General features: G+C 37.0%; 1 protein-coding gene across 2 annotated transcripts in view; it reads right to left on the reverse strand.

The window, feature by feature from the left end:
• The window catches only part of ST18 (ST18 C2H2C-type zinc finger transcription factor), a 107,893-nt gene that overhangs the window by 84,444 nt on the left and 7,017 nt on the right, over positions 1-16,432 (reverse strand). For both annotated transcript variants that reach the window (XM_034650148.1, XM_034650147.1), the window contains exon 3: positions 14,798-14,828. In XM_034650148.1, the coding sequence (XP_034506039.1) occupies positions 14,798-14,828 (31 nt within the window). The remainder of the gene's footprint in view (positions 1-14,797; positions 14,829-16,432) is intronic.

Below are 16,432 nucleotides of genomic sequence, written 5' to 3' on the forward strand. Positions count from 1 at the left end.
CAATGATCTGAATTCTTTTCTTTTATTTAAAGTTTGTAGGGGATTATGTTAAGTGAAATAAGTCAAGCAGAGAAAGACAATTATCATATGATTTCAATCATATGTGAAACATGAGGAATAGTGTGGAGAACCACAGGGGAAGGGAAGGAAAACTGAATGGGAAGAAATCAGAGAGGGAGACAAACCATGAGAAACTCTGGACTCTGGGAAACAAACTGAGGGTTGCAGAAGGGAGGGGGGGGGTGGTGGATGGGGTAACTGGGTGATGGGCGTTAAGGAGGACACATGTTGTGATGAGCACTGGGTGTTATATGCAACTAATGAATCATTGAACACTAAATCAAAAACTAATGATGTACTATATGTTGGCTAACTGAACATAATAAAAAATAAAATAAAATAAAAGTTTGTATTCCTAACCAAAAATAAAATAAGTTAAAATAATGAGAGCTGTGAAATTCCATGATAATGGGGAAAAATACTGTATTTTTTTACATTATATTAGCATACGATAAGACCACATACATTCATTTTTTGGGGTATATTCACAAATGTCTAGTTTTAGAAGAAAATAAAGTGTACCCTCCTTTAACTTCCCTAGCATAGTATTTTATAAAACTTTATATAGCAATTGTGCTACTAGCAGAAATTTTGTTAGCAGAGAATGCTTGCAAAAATGGTTAAATTTAAAAAGCAAAAAACATAGTTGAGGCTGAAGTGGGAGTTGGGAGATGCCCTTGCTCTCCCTCTCCCTCCCACTTGCCTAGGCTGGGCCAACAATACCACTGGGCTGCCAGGGTTCCCCCTGCTTTCTGGGGAGGAATGAGCCATGCTGGCTCAGCTAATTCCTGGGGGAAATGGTTTTAAGCCCCAAACCTCAAACTTGAAAGAAAAAGAAATCTTAAATACAAGTATCTTCATGTTACTTTCAAATCACCCCCAAGAATTCTGAGGAAAAGTTTCAATCATCTTGCCATTTAATCAATATCCCATTTTATTTTGTTTGGTGAAAGTCACATGAGGACTGACATCCTGTATGTCTTCCTCCTGACTTTAAACCTCATTCATACTTTATTTAAACATATTTATACTTTATATATGTGTATGTAGCATGGTGCCTGGGGCTTCCTAGAGATTATGGAGTGTTTGTTTTGATCATCTAGCCATTGGGCAGGCACTTTCTGCAGATGGAAGAGAAACAGAACCCTTCCATGCACACTTCCAAGGGGAAAAAAACCCGTTAACTTTGTCATAAGACTTGGGGTTCAAAGCAAATTGCAGTTATTTAATAATCAGAGTGAGAAGTTCAAGCTTTAATGAAAGGTGCTGAATAGAATGGAGAACCTCCATCCATGCAGGCACTGGCAGAATTCCACTCTGGCTCTCATTTTTTAATGGAATATCAGAATGGAGTAAGTGACAGTGATTGTAAAATACACATAAAAAAATATCTGCTTTAAAATTACTTTTGAACAAAAATAACAAAGGCAATTAATATGTAATTCATGACCATGTGAATAAATTCAAGATCATGTGAATTAGCCAGACAACTCAGAGGGAAGAAAAAGTTTATTGTGGACAACTTTATAAAAAATTATTTCTATATGCACCATGTCCAAACCCATCAAATATCAAGTTCCTACATGTTTGTGATGCAGGCACATCCTTATTAATGAAAATGATCTCGTTTATTTACAAAGTAAAAATCATTAACTAATTATGGGGTTTGGAGCTTCTTTGTTTCTGGGGGTCAATCACTCCCAGAAACACTCAAACCAGGGGCACATAAGTAAAATCAAGTTAATTTAGTAGACCTCTGACTGACGATCAGGAAACACGAAGGTCTAATTAGCACTGTAATGAGTAAAGTAGAGGTGTCCTTCTGTTCTCGGAATGAGCATTTTATTTTCTTTTTCCCAAGATGTACATATGTGAACTTGCTAAAGAGTGGGTTCTGAATGGTTACTGGGAATGAAGCTTAATATAGGTTTAAAATTTGATGTAAGAATTAAATATTTTTACTTACAATGGATGGTTATAACCATATCTTGTATATTGGAAACTAATATAGTGGCTTTTCTTTGAACTATAATTAATTCACGACTCCTGGATGAAATTTATGTATGAATAGTTCCATTAGGTATTATTTCTATTCGTATGATGTTGTAGTAAGAAGGAGAATCATGTTATTTTTGTTATCTGGAACAGAGTTTACCAATATTGACCTTTTCATTATTCACTGATTTTTTTTCCAGCAACTCCCATTATGGCTTCTACTAAAGACAGTTTTTAATGTTTAAAAGAATGTTTTTCTCAGTTTCAAGTAGGATAGAGCTACTATGGATGTTTAGAATAGAGATTTGCAGGAGAGATTCTATGAAAAGAAGGAGAGTCAAGAGAAAAGGAAAGAGAGGATGAGATAGAAGAGGTCACAAGGAAGGAGGTGGAAGTCAGGGAGTCCAGATAAAGGGGAAGAAAACTAAGCATGGGGTGGGTGCAGGCACAATGAGATCACCAATGATGAGCAGACATGAAGACACTGAGCACAACCCAAAGTGCGAGAGTAGGAGACAGACACAACAGCAGGAGACAAAGATGTAGCCACTAAACACAACAGGCACAAATACAGACAGAAACACAGAACTGCAAGTAATAGGAGTCATATGGTACTTTTTTGGTTTTTAAAACTACCATGACAAAAGACTTTTTAAGAGCATGTGGCTGGTTTATGATTACTATCATAAGCACCAATTTTATTTCTTGACATTTACCCAAATGCAGATATTTGGTCCATAAATCTACGTTCCTTTTTTATGTCCCTGAACTAAAATACTAGAACCCTACAGGTATGCACAAGGTCTTTGCTATGAAAAAGAACTGCCCAATATTTGGAATGCTCCCATTTATCCTTCTCTACTTCACCAAAACATACTATGAATCATTTCACAGAACTTGCTGCCATGCTGGTATAACATTTAAAAGGAGGAACAAGGGTTAAAATAGCGAAGTAAGTACTGAGATAGTAGGAATCGCCTACTTTAATGCAGTGTTATAATTATGTGTATATAAATGTATGTGTAATGTCTCTCTCTATATGTGAGTATGTGTGAGCATATATGTGTACACACACAAATCTGTGAACTGTTCTAGCAGCCAAGCATCCTATTGAATCAGAAATAACTTGCTTTGAAAGGCTGTCCCTGATTTAGAAGCACTCTGCTACAAATGAAGCGTACCAGTCCCGCACATCACTTCCTATAAACCAAACATTTCTACACGTCCCTGTGCCTTCCTTGCCATGCACCACCAGAGCTTCTGAGGAGCCACTTCCTGGCCACCTCTGTCCCCAGACTGCACCATTGCAGACAGGCTTGGTCCCAACATGGTTCTACTGTCTCCCAACCTAGCAGGCTGTCCAACTTCCTGGGCCACTCACAGGATGACCCTGTATTTCCATTCACCAGTCGGGATAGGAGTGAGTGACTATTTTGCCAATGCCTCCATTCAAATTTAATACTCTATCAAGTAACCTTTTTTAAAAAAAAATCATATTCTTATTCAGAATATGACAAAATTGTGCTTCCCTGAGAACACCAAAGCAACTGGGAAGCCAGTTCTGAGCCAGAGTTTGCTCATCTCATGTGGACAGTAGTGCATCAGGGCATGGGGGGGATTAGGATTCTCATTTCACCATTTGATCCACACATTGGTTGGGTGTGCTTCTGGGAACTATCTTGTAAATCATTATTTATAAGGATGTTTCCATGATTAAGTATCATGAGGTTAAAGACCTATTTGCAGGCTTGGTCTATTGTGTTGTCAAGAGATCATCCTAATTTTTTTAGATATAGAAATAAATTGAATGTCAAAGTCTAATTCATTAAAACACAAAATTAGAAAAAAAAATAAATACATCTGGATCTTACAGTACAAGCTTTCTTCTGATACGTGATTTTTCCTTCCTTTTAAAAATATGGGGCAATCTTGTCCAGGATGGGCAAGTGGAAGTGGGTTTGAAGTAACAGAGGAAATTGGTCTTCATATACGCTCAAGGGACAAATTCTGTTCTTATCTGTCCCTTTTTCATTGACACCACTGCCCAAGCCACCCAAACCACAGCAGGCCAAGAACCAGGCTGATGGAAGAGATTGCCATTCAATCTAATTTCACTCATCTTTACAGAGTGCCTGCTTTCTACACATAGGAATTGCCTGGGCAATTATCCTTGCAACTCAGGTCAAACCCCCACCAGTATTAGCTGCTCATTCCTTGTGCTCTCTTACATAAATCTATTTTATAGGAGTTATCACACTGTGTTTTCATTTTAGCCTATTTCAAACATTGTGAGTTCTTGTCTTATTCCAGTGCCTTCTGCAGCACTCAGAACACATTTATGCAAAGTTTTTCAATTGCTCCTTATGTGTCAGGCACTACTCTAGATTTGGGGATATTATCAATGAAATGAAAGATAACAATTCCTGCTCTCAGAAAACTTAACAGTGCCATGAAAAGAGACAGACTAGAAACAAGGTAATAAGTAGTTGTACTGCATGTTAAAAAGTATTCTTTCTTTTTTTCCACCAAAAGTAAAACAGAAAGAGAATAGAGAAGATTGGGGAATGAGGGCTTGGCATTTTAAAGTCTGAATTCAGGGAAAGCCTTATGACAAGGAAGCATTTGAGTGGAGACTTGAAGCAAGAGAGCACCAGGGACATGCAACTATGCAAGGAACAGCATTCTAGGCAAAGGGAACAGCATGTAAAGGCATGAAGCATCAGCAGGTCTGATCCAGGGAAAAGCATGGGTATAGAAGGGGCAATGGAGAGGTCAGAGAAACCAGGTCAGAGTAAGAATTTTGTCTTTCTTTTGAAAAAAGAGAAACCTATCTGGAAGTTTTGAGAAGAGGGGTAGCATAGCCTGACTTTCACTTTAACAAGATCATTCTGGCTGCCTTGTGGAGGGAACTGCAAGTTGCTAAGGGGACAGAGGTAAGGAGACCAGTGAGGAGGTGGCTTTAATAACTCAAGTGAAGAGTGACGGGTTGGGAGCTTAGTAATAGCAGTGGATGTGGTCAGACTGTGGATTTATCTTGAAATTCAAGCCATAAGAATGCTCAGAGAAATTGCATATAGCGTATGAAGGAAAAGTCAAGGAGGCCCCAGGGCTTTTGTGCTTCCCTAATTACTGTTATGCACAAGGCTATGGATGTGTCTAATTTATAGAAGATTGTGATTTCAATTTTGGATTATTAAGTTTAAGATACACATTAGGGATCCATTTGTAAATGCTGACTATACAGTTGGCGATAAAAATTTGAAGTCTAGGGAAGAAAGGATTTATTTTCATGTAAATATACTGAAAGCTAAATGAGATCACAAAGGATCACTAGCAAAAAGGATCAAGGACACACCTGGGGGGATCCAGTGTATAGAGTCTGGGATGTTGAGGGGTAACTAGCAATGAGTACTAAGAAGATACAAAGAGCTAGGAGGAAATCAGGAAGTGTGTCATGTCAGGAAGCCAAGTTTCTTTAAAAATGATCATGGCAGAATGAACCTGCCAGCCCTTACTTCAAGGAACCCAGAACTTAGTGGTCCCTCAGAACAGGCTGCAGGCTTTGTGTTAGCTTCCACCTACAAGGACACTGAGTCCTACAAGAACAGAGGCTCTGGAGCAATTACCACAAGTACTGTGAGGAGTCTGGAGTCTAAATTCTCTCCATTCCTAGAGGGGTGACCTGAAAGAATGGAGTTTCCTCTATACTCCCACACAGGAAAGAAGGTGGAAGAGTGTGCCCTCAGGGACATATTGCAACCATTTCCCTACATAGGTTCACTCCCCTGACCCTGATTTTGAAATGAGTCCCTAGAACGCATCCCCCCCCCCAACTTTGAGAATCCTCTCTATATGTGCCTCCCCCACAGATGGGAGTGTGCTTCTGTGCCTCAAGCTGAGAACCAAGGTGAAGATCTTCAAAGAAAACCCATGTTCAAAAGCCATTCTTCTTTATCTACACTGTTCTGTACCTGGATGCCCCAGCCTTGGATTTCTTCATATGTCCAGCAGTGGCTTTACTTTCTGAGTAAAGTCAAGTCTTTACTTTCAGCCTTGTGGCATGAGGCTACTCCTGTCCAAAGACCTACTTGGCTGGTCCCTACACACAAACATAGAAACATGATTTTGTATTCCAGTTCTGTTTTCTTTTCCTGACTGAAATGACCAAATGAGACCAAAGGAGAAGTTAACAGAATAAAGAACACCTCACTTTTATGTTTGACACTCGATAAAATATATTTGTAGAGGAAAACACTTATTGACAGTAAGAATATGACTTAGAAGTGAATTAGAAGCCAACTAGAGTAGGCCGGCTTGTATTTAAGGAGACAGTGGGCGTTTTGCTGGCTAGCCAGTCTTGACTTTAAAGGTACAGAACTAGGGAAAGAATCTAAGAATTTGGAAGCAAAGAAGTTGTGGGCACTATATAAAAATAGTTCAAGAGAATCAACATTAAACAGAAACTCCTTTACAATGAGTTACTAACTACATTATTTATTCTAAAAACAAACATTGATGAACAATGTAAACTGTTTTGTGAGTAACATCTTGCACTAGGGATACAACAGTGAATAAAATAGATTCTATGTCCTTAAAAAGTTGACCAAAAAAAAAAAAAAGCTTATCAAAAGGCAGAATTGTATGTGCCCAATTAAAATAGTTTAGTTTTTAGTGTTTTGTGTTTTTGGTTTGTTTTTTTTTTTAGTTTTCCCAAGTCAAACCGTAAACTTAAAGGCAGGGGATCTGCTTCTTTTGAATGGGTGGACAGATGGAAGAATGAATCATAAAATAGCTATGTTTCAATGTAATAAGTGCTTTAACACAGATAAGAGAAGTGCTTTGAGTACACAATGGAAAAAAGTATTAGCCTAGGAGGTCACAGGGACAGTCCATGGAGGAGATGACATTAGTCATTCGCTTTAAAGGGTGAGTATGAATCCCATGTGGGAGAAAATGTAAGAAAGGGTTTTGCCAGGAATAGACTATAACAGAGTTGAAATGGAAAGAGCATTTTATAAAAAGAAGAACAAGCACTAGCTTTAGGCTTGGGTTTTCCTATAGGAAATAGTATGGTGGTGAGATTAGAAGAACAAAATGTGAAGATGAAGGTAATTAGAAAAAAATGCTTTCAAAAAAAAAAGTGGTGGGCACCTGGGTGGCTCAGTTGGTTAAGCGTCCAACTCTTGATTTCGACTCAGGTCATGATCTCATGTTCCTGAGATAGAGCCTGGCTTTGGGCGCCTGGCTCAGCAGGGAGTCTGCTTGAAATTCTTTCTCTGCTCTCCCCTCCCTCTTCTCTCACTCTCTCTAAGATAAATAAATAAATCTCTTTAAAAAAAGAAAAAAAATGCTTTCTCCTTCAAAAAAAAAAAAAGAAAATAAGCAAGGAGAAAGATCATGCAAGGAAAACAAGATCAGGTGCAAAGGGAGCCAAGGAGAGGTTCAAAGGCAAAGATGAACTCAGAAGATAGGTGTGAATAACGCAAGAGGTTAAATATAGCTATATATAGGATGGGGGTGGGGGGCATTTAGGTGAATTCAGAGGCCAGGACTGAAATGCTATACAGAAGTCTCCTTAGCCAAGAAGGCAACAAGACTTGACATTTGAACACCTCTCCACAGTCACATGGTAGCCACTGACAGAACTCCCAGAACCCAGGGCTGCTGTTAACCTACTGCTCTTTCTACCACATGAACCAGCCAAATCCTAAGTGAGAGTTTGCATTAGTGTCATGAGAAGTCACCCATTGTGAGGAATGAAAACTCAAGCACACCATGTTTTGGTTGTGGGAGCTGATCTGTCAACACTGTGGGACATACTTATTTCAGTTCATACTTTAGGCAGAAAAAATATTGCAAGATGTCAGAACATACCATGCAAACATATCATGCAATTGAAATGGGACTTCCAATGGGTATAGTTTACCTAAAAGGTAACAGCAAGAGATAAAGTATTCTGCCTGAAGGTTAAAGTCAATGGGTCCTCCTTCAAGAGGGATTGAATCAAAACAAGCAATAGTGTTAAATAATTCTGTGTTACGTTAGAGGTGCTAAAGAGCACATTAAAGAAGATGCCAACCAAAGGGAACAAGTAAACTGTGAAGGGCCTGAGCAAGTTAGAAGGAACCTCAGCATATTAGTTACCAATATGTCAAAGTGGCAAAGGGAAGTTGATAGAGATTCTGGATTTTGCTTGAGATACAATCATTAAACTTTGAGAATACACTCTGGATGACTATGGAGTCATCTATGGAGGCATATAAAATGTTGTTTAAAAAGCATCCTTACATATTTTTTCTATCTAATGATCTGTGAAAAATATTTAAGGCAGATTTGGTTGATTTCAAACATTTACAAGATGTCAAAACAAAGACACACAGGAGACCAAGGCTTGTGCTTTTTTGCTACACTTCTATTAAAATTGTTCAGTATTCTGTTACTTTTCATCAAATAGAAATACAAACAATGGGTTAATAGAAGCCCTAGGTTCTGGGGGTTCTGTCAGTGACTAGTGTGTGACTTTGGAGAGATGTTCAAACGTCAAGTCTTGCTGCCTTCTTGGCTAAGGAAACTTCTGTGTAGGAAATGATCATTAACATTAACCCAAGAATTTATGAACTAAGAAAATCCCAAATCCCATTTGACTTTCCTGCCAACCCACACCACTGAAAATTAGCAACAGAGAGAAGAGCTTTTCCAAGTAAGTAGTAAGGTCTAAGCTAGTGCTTCTCAAACTTTAGTATGCATTAGTAGCTTAGTGATCTGTTAAAATGCAGGTTTAGTAGGTCTGGGATGGGTCTGAGAGTGCATTGCTAATAAGCTCTTAGAGATGCCAAGCATAGTGACGTTCTGAGTAGCCAGGCTTCAAGTCACATTTGATCCTCAAGTTGTAAGTTATCTCTCCCTCTACACATCTATAGCACTTTGCTCACATCACCCACAGTGACGTCATCACATAACTCCCTCGGCTTGTTACACTGTTGCCATTAATTTTCTGTCTACTGCAATCCTTAGCCCTACATTGGTGCGGAAGAAGTGCTGAATGAACAAATAGCGAAGGAAAAATTCATTCCTCAATCAAGAGTGGCAAACACTGCTGTGTAAAAAGATTTATGTTACAAAAAAAGAAGAGCTAAATGGATGAAAAAAATTATCTCTGTGGGTGAGCTCTGCAAATCGAAAGCCACAGTGAGGTAAATCTTCACGTGTGGCTCATGGTGGTGGCATTTTGTCACGGTTTTAGAAAATGTCTGATTTCTAGAGATGTTCATGCCTTAGACTCTTTTAAGCCATTGGTTGACATAAACCACCAATATCCTTGTGATAATATTTGAATGTAAAAATAAAAGGTAAAGAAAATAAAGCACATTTTCTTTTTCTTATTTTTTTCTTAAGAAATTTCACTCTGGATATTTACTTAGAAGCGCCATGGTATTTTTCTGAAATGCAAACATTATAATTTGAAGTAGGATATAGACACTTAAGTTGGAGAGTGCCCCATCCCATGTAATCATAAGTTTATATATAATATATACTATTGATATATATATATATATATATATATATATATATACCTAGATATTGTGTATGCAAACTGGAAAATACACAGCTGTTTAGTCTCTAAGTTCAATGTGGTCTGAAGGGACAGGACCCCATTGTTGGCCCATTTCTAAATGCCTGTAATCAGGCTGTAATCAGTTCCCACGCTATGAAATCAGTTTTTGAAGTACAAGGCCCATGGTAGATCATCACCTGGGAGGTAGCATTTTGAAAGGAAAAGCAAATAGAGGAGACTCATATTTGTATCATCTCCCGATCCTTTAATATAGATGTAAAATCATATGATCAATTCACAGAAAAAAATCTAGAAAGAAAGGACAATGACTTCTTTATAACTGGCACTGTGGTGAATAAAGAAAGGGTGCTGGGGTTAGTTAGCGGATATATTTCAACTTGATTTATTAATTTATTGATAAAGTTCAAATAAACATTTCCCACAAAAGCAGATGATGGATTGGAATGCTGGTGTGTTAATGTAGGTTCATCCATTGTAACAAATATACTGCTCCGGTAGGGGGAGCTGAAGATACTGGGGGAGGCTGTGTATGTTAGGGCACGGGGTCGGTGGGGAGTCCCTGTACCTTCCACCTTCTGCTCAGTTATTCTGTGAACCTGAAACTGCTCTAAAAAAAAAAGGTAGGGTGGGTGTGAAATGTGAGGGCTTGCAGTAGTGAAAAATAATACAGAGGGTACCAGGAAGGGTGGGATGTGCCCTGGACCACACACAGGACCTAAGTTCTACTTTTAGTTCAGTCACTTATTACTCAGACACCTTGTGTAAATCACTTAACTTCCCCAAACTCAGCTCATGAGTTAAACGTGGCTAATGTCATTTTCCTGACTACCCCCCCAGGCAGCTTGTATGGATCCGACTGGACATTGCTTGTTCTTTCAGCCACTCACTCAACAGGCACCTATTGAAGGGCCACTCAATGGCAGGTTCAGTGCTGAATGCTATTAAAGGCTACGTAAGTACATAAATATATGATAGAGTTATAGTTAATGGGATTTTCTTGTTATATAACAAACTCTTTTTGTAAATTTCATTCTTGTTGGAAGTCTCCCTAATCTATTTTAAGACACTTGCTTACCCTACTAAGTACAGTAGAGTAAACAAAATTATCTCTCTGGAGTGATTAACTCATCTTATGCCTCAATGTCACATGTCCAACCACAGCCTACCCATTACCCAAAGGTGAGGATGAGGAAGGAGGAGAGTGGGCAGATGAACAGAGATGCCTCAGGCACCCGCAGATGGACACTTCTCTTCTGTATCCAATCCTTATCATCCACTGCTTTGGTTATCAGTCTCGCTTGCCCCCAAAGTGGCCTATCAGAAAATGAGTTTTCTTTAAGGTGTCTTTTTGGATTCTAATTTATAGGCTTGGCAACAATATTTAGAAAGACATATTGCTAACATGAATGTAGTAGATATGTTATAAAAATCTAAAACATGAACTGAGCCTTGCATTTGGAAATCACAGCAATGAAAGGAAAAAAGAGGCTTTCTTCCTTCTTTTATTCAACCTTGTGACTACAGCTACTTATTTCCTTTAACCTAGATGATGGATTTATGGAACTCTTAATTTTAGAAATTCATTCATGTCCATTTTATTTCTTTTAGTTGTCATCTCCAGAAATCTCTGTGCAACAAGTAGTTTCAATAAAATCATACTTATTAAAAGAAACTCTATCCTCCCCCAAATTGGGAAGAAAGTATTAAGTAAAATGTTTAATCAATATAAAAATTCTTGTGAATGAAATAAGATAGAAGAAAAAAGAGAAAGCCATCTAAATCTGTAAGTCACAATTTTTTTCACATGCTAATTAAATGTTATGATTAAATCTGTAGTCTATTGATTACAGACTTTATAAAATACTTAACATTTTAAAACTTATAAGAAAATGCTAAATGATATGGTTTTTAAATGAAGAAACAAATTATACAAAATAAAATAAAGTAAAAACAGACAACTAAATTGTAATTTTCTTTACAAAATTTGCCAGCAAATTGGTAAGCAGCAACAAGACCACGAAAGGACAGTGGGATTTCACTCTAATACACTTAAGAGTCTTGAATTCATTTGTGTCTCTAAGTAGTCACATAGGAAAGCCATTTCAGAGGCTAGAATATATTTTCCTAATTAGAGGAAAGGGATGGACTGGTGTAAAACACTTTGCCAATGCATGAGACAATTACCAATATTAGTAGATGCAATAGTGTTCAGATCAGATTAAGGATAATAGTAATAAAAGAAAAGCAGAGATAATACAATGGTCATGATCTAGAAAGACGTGAGCGCTCCTTCTCGACACCACCTGTAACCTGAATTGTGTTGGAGGAAAGACTGGAAATGCTAATAAGGAATGTGATTAAAGGTGGGCATGTGGTTATAAATTGCTTTTTTAATGGTGGTGATAGCAGCTGACATAGAGTATAATAAGAAGATGAGAATGTCACCATCAATTTTTATTAGTGTCATGAACAATATACAGTATATTTAAATTAGCTTCATTTGTATTAGTATTTTTGAAAGTAGTAGCTCTAGAAGCAATAACATGTCCAATGCATTCTAAAAAGAAGAACTAAATAAAGTTGCAAATGTTCCCTAGAAAATGGTCATAACTTGTACACTGGGGAAAATGTGCCACATATCCTAAGATACTCAGAATTCAGGCACGCAAAAATTTTGGATTCTAGAGCACAGCAAATCTGCGGAATAAATTGGAGCAGCAATTGTAGTAAATGTAAAAAGTCATACAAAAATGTCAAAGACACTAAAAATATAACCTTCCATATAAATCAGAATATTTTCCTAAGATTTACATAGAATGATAGTTCAGGGCTATACCTGGGTCAACTTAAACCACTTAAGAAACAATTTGGAACCTATTTGGCCTAAGCATGAACATTCTGTTGAAAATAAGTAATTATAAAATTAAATAATCAGTAATTTTTATAAACGGATTCTTATTAAAGAGAAATAGGTGAATTGGTTTTGCTTATGAATTTTCCCGGCAATTATCACCAGCTTTCTGAGTTGGTCTAATGACAAATTATGTAAAATTGAATATCTGACAAAAAATAACTTGTAGAGAATTAGGAAAATACAAAACATTTTTACTTTTAATCAAAATATCTTCTTTGTTTGCATTTTAGAAACCTAAGTTGTTGAAAAACAGGCCATAAGGGTTAAAATATAGAATTTCAAAAATCCAGCTGCTGACAAGATGAATAAACCGTTTCTTTTTTATTTATATTCTAGATGGTCAGTATTAATTGTGTATGAGAGAAAGAATAGCCTGGTGGTTGAGAAGATGGCCTGAGTCAGAAGTCTGGACTACTTACTAGCTGTGTAATCTTGGACTAGTTATTTTCACTTTCTTCATCTGAAAATTGGAAAAATCATAGTTCCTACCTTATAAGGTGATCGTGAGGATTAAATGAGATAGTAATATGACAATGCTCAAGACTGTCTGGCACGTAAGACCTCAACATATATTAGTTTCATTGTATTACTGAAGCTAACAGTGTGCTTAAATAGTAATCTCTATTTCTCCAGAAAGTTTATATTAAACACTTTTCCCTGCAAAGTTGCTTCTCTCTTGCTAATTCCTCCCTTTTTCTTTATGAATTATAGATTTCTCCTTAAGACAAAACACATATTCATTCCTTCAAAATTCTCTTTTCTTTTCAAGTTATTTTTCAAGACATATCACTCAAAAGGCCCTCTTCCCTCCCAAGAATGGTTTGATTCCCTAAAAAGACTGACTGGAGACACAGTCATTTCGATGGGGGGAAGACCATGAGTTCCTGGGTGCCCTGTTTCTGCTCAGACCACTAGAAAACCATTGCCTAATAGGGCAAACATCTCATGCACTTTAAGCCCTTGATCATTTTAAAGTTCTTTTGATCACCCTATAGGGAACATAAAGTCTCCAAACAGATAGAATTTTAAATGAGAGCAGATTTAAAAACACGAAAGTAAGCAAGTCAGACATTTCATTCATTTAATCCTGTCCTGATGTGTGGGTGCATTCTCTGTTCTGCTCAAGTAATTTAAAGTGTAAAATGCAAACTTCTCAATCACAAAACTGAAAATGTAGGCAGGACTAGGGATTCCCTACTAACAAATTTCCGCAGAGAAGAGCATCAGCATGAAAGCTTATACTCCATTCTGATAGATACGTGTTCCACTAAATAAGGGAACCAAAACTGTGACAGAATGAATTCTCTGAAACATGGAACTAACTAAGAGAGCCTTTGCTTCAGGAAATCACAGAACACAGTTGCCTGGAAAAATAACCATGTAAACTGTTCATGGATACAGTATAAATTTCAAGGTGTATCAAGTGCTGTTATACATCCTCTTGTTTTCAAACATTTCTCTGAGGAACAATTAAAGACCATTTATTGTTTTCAGAAAGGTGGATTAGATGGTAGGTTTGAGACTTTCTGGGTTTGCAATAGCAAACAAAGGACAAGGGACAAAGGACTCACCTTCTCCCGACACAATTTCTCTAAAAAATATCACTGGTACAAAATATGTATGTCAACATGTTTTTCTTTTTTAAAATGTACTTTTTTAAAAAATAAATTACACCTGACAGAGACTCTGTAAGACAAAACAAAACAAAAAACCCCACAACTAATTGGAGTTTATTCTGCAAAACCAATTATGATGAAATGTCCATAACATTGACTGAGGTGCATTCATAGTCTCTAAGGTGGAAATGCATGGACACACCCACAAAACTACTATCTTCCAATGCCTATATTTAAAAATTTATATGATAGAATTATCTAATTATTTAAAACAAAAACTGGAGAACTTGGGACTTGGGTCATCTATTGATCAGGCTCACAGATCACAGTTCAGTTCCTTACTTATCACCAGTGTACAAACCAACCACAGGCGAGGTGTGGACACAGAAGCGGAGAAAAGTGGGAAACTGCATTAAAGCAAAATGTTGTGTTTTGTTATCAAAATGGGAGCCCTAATTGTTTTGAATCAATCATAAATGGTTTTTCCCTTTCTCTTCTCCTTTGGGGTATAGACAAATAAGCCTGTTGTCCTATTCCTCCTACTACCACAAGGATTCTCAGGTTTGAAATGTACAAAAACATTCTAATAATTAAAGCCAATTGATATTAGAAAAAGTAACATGGGACAAATCTTACCTGAGCTCCTGAATTAGAGAATCTATTGGCACTGTTGACAAAAAGAAAGGAGAAAAATCAGTTCATAATTTTGAAAACTGTATGACTGAAACTTTTCACTCACATAGAGATAATGACCAATAAATGGTTATTATAGACCCCACTTAACTTCCCACTGGGTGAATGGATCATTTCTGGTTCTGGTTCTTTGGAGTGCATACCAGTGGATAGATGAATGTGGTGCAGAACAGATGATTCTGGGTTTAGTGCCTTAAGTGACCCTGGGACCTTGCATTCATGGATTGGATTTTCCAAATATCTGTCTTTAAAGATTCATTGAAAACTTACAAGAACTCAAAGGACTTGAATTATTTTTTAAATCAAATTTATTGTTAATATGAAATTTTTCAAAAGAAGCCTAAACTGACACTTTTATTGACATTAAAAAAGTATTTATACAAAACTGGGAATGTTTTACTAAGCGAATGTGTCCCAAGATTATGTTCCATAAATTTCATATTATAGAAAGAGGAAGATATGCTTCAGCCACGTTAATATCAACATTGTTTTAAAAACGAGAATCATGTAGAAAAAAGAGCTTTGGATTTTTTTCTGACAAGTGATGGGAATTAAAGAAGTTCATGTTTATAAATACCTGCCTACACAAGGATAAGCAGCATATTGAGAAAGATAACAGGTGGTTTTAAAGATTACTCATGCTGCACGAGAAACAGTTGTTTCATTTCTAGGAGAACATTTTGGCTCTATTTAAGGGTGTATATTATGTGCCAAAAGAATTCAAAGTACAAAAAGAATTGCAGATTAAAACACGCACATTTTATTTTATTTTTTTAAATTTTTTTTAAAGATTTTATTTATTTATTCGACAGAGATAGAGACAGCCAGCGAGAGAGGGAACACAAGCAGGGGGTGGGAGAGGAAGAAGCAGGCTCATAGCGGAAAGAGCCTGATGTGGGGCTTGATCCCAGAACGCTGGGATCACGCCCTGAGCCGAAGGCAGAGGCTTAACCGCTGTGCCACCCAGGCGCCCCAAAAGACCCACATTTTAAAAGTATGCTAGAATAGTGTGCTTTTAGAAGTCAAAACAAGGGATTCATATAATCCAAATACAGTGCCTAGGATTCTGGTACTTATGGCAAATGTGAGCTTATCCTAAACAACAATACAAATCATTTTTTTTTCTTCAACTTGTATTCTTTTGAAAAGTTTGTTGCATAAAAATTTTATGTTTAGAACTATTTAATTCCAAATATTAGGACATATGGTGTAATTACTTTAGATGTAACTTGAAGTAAAACTGGTGTAAAACTTGTTTGGGTAGAGAAAGTTCCCGCATCTAATACAACATTATTCTGCATTTTGGTTATCACAACTAATGATAACCATGGTTATATTTTAACTGAAAAAAAATCATCCTGGAATTTATTTAAAATTTTGGGATTATGGACTTTACTCAAACAGGAATTATTTACCTTGACCTCAAATATAAATATAGCTAAGGAAAGCATTTCATCTGATTAGTCTTTCAATGGTAAATCTCAAAAACCCTTCCTTAGCAAGGCCAGCCAGGAGAAGAGTCGGGTGGGGAATGGCTATCCAGAGTGTTTTCAGAGGCTATGGTGAAACTACAGTTTT

Source organism: Ailuropoda melanoleuca, unplaced genomic scaffold (assembly GCF_002007445.2).
Source record: "Ailuropoda melanoleuca isolate Jingjing unplaced genomic scaffold, ASM200744v2 unplaced-scaffold11384, whole genome shotgun sequence".
NCBI lineage: Eukaryota > Metazoa > Chordata > Mammalia > Carnivora > Ursidae > Ailuropoda > Ailuropoda melanoleuca.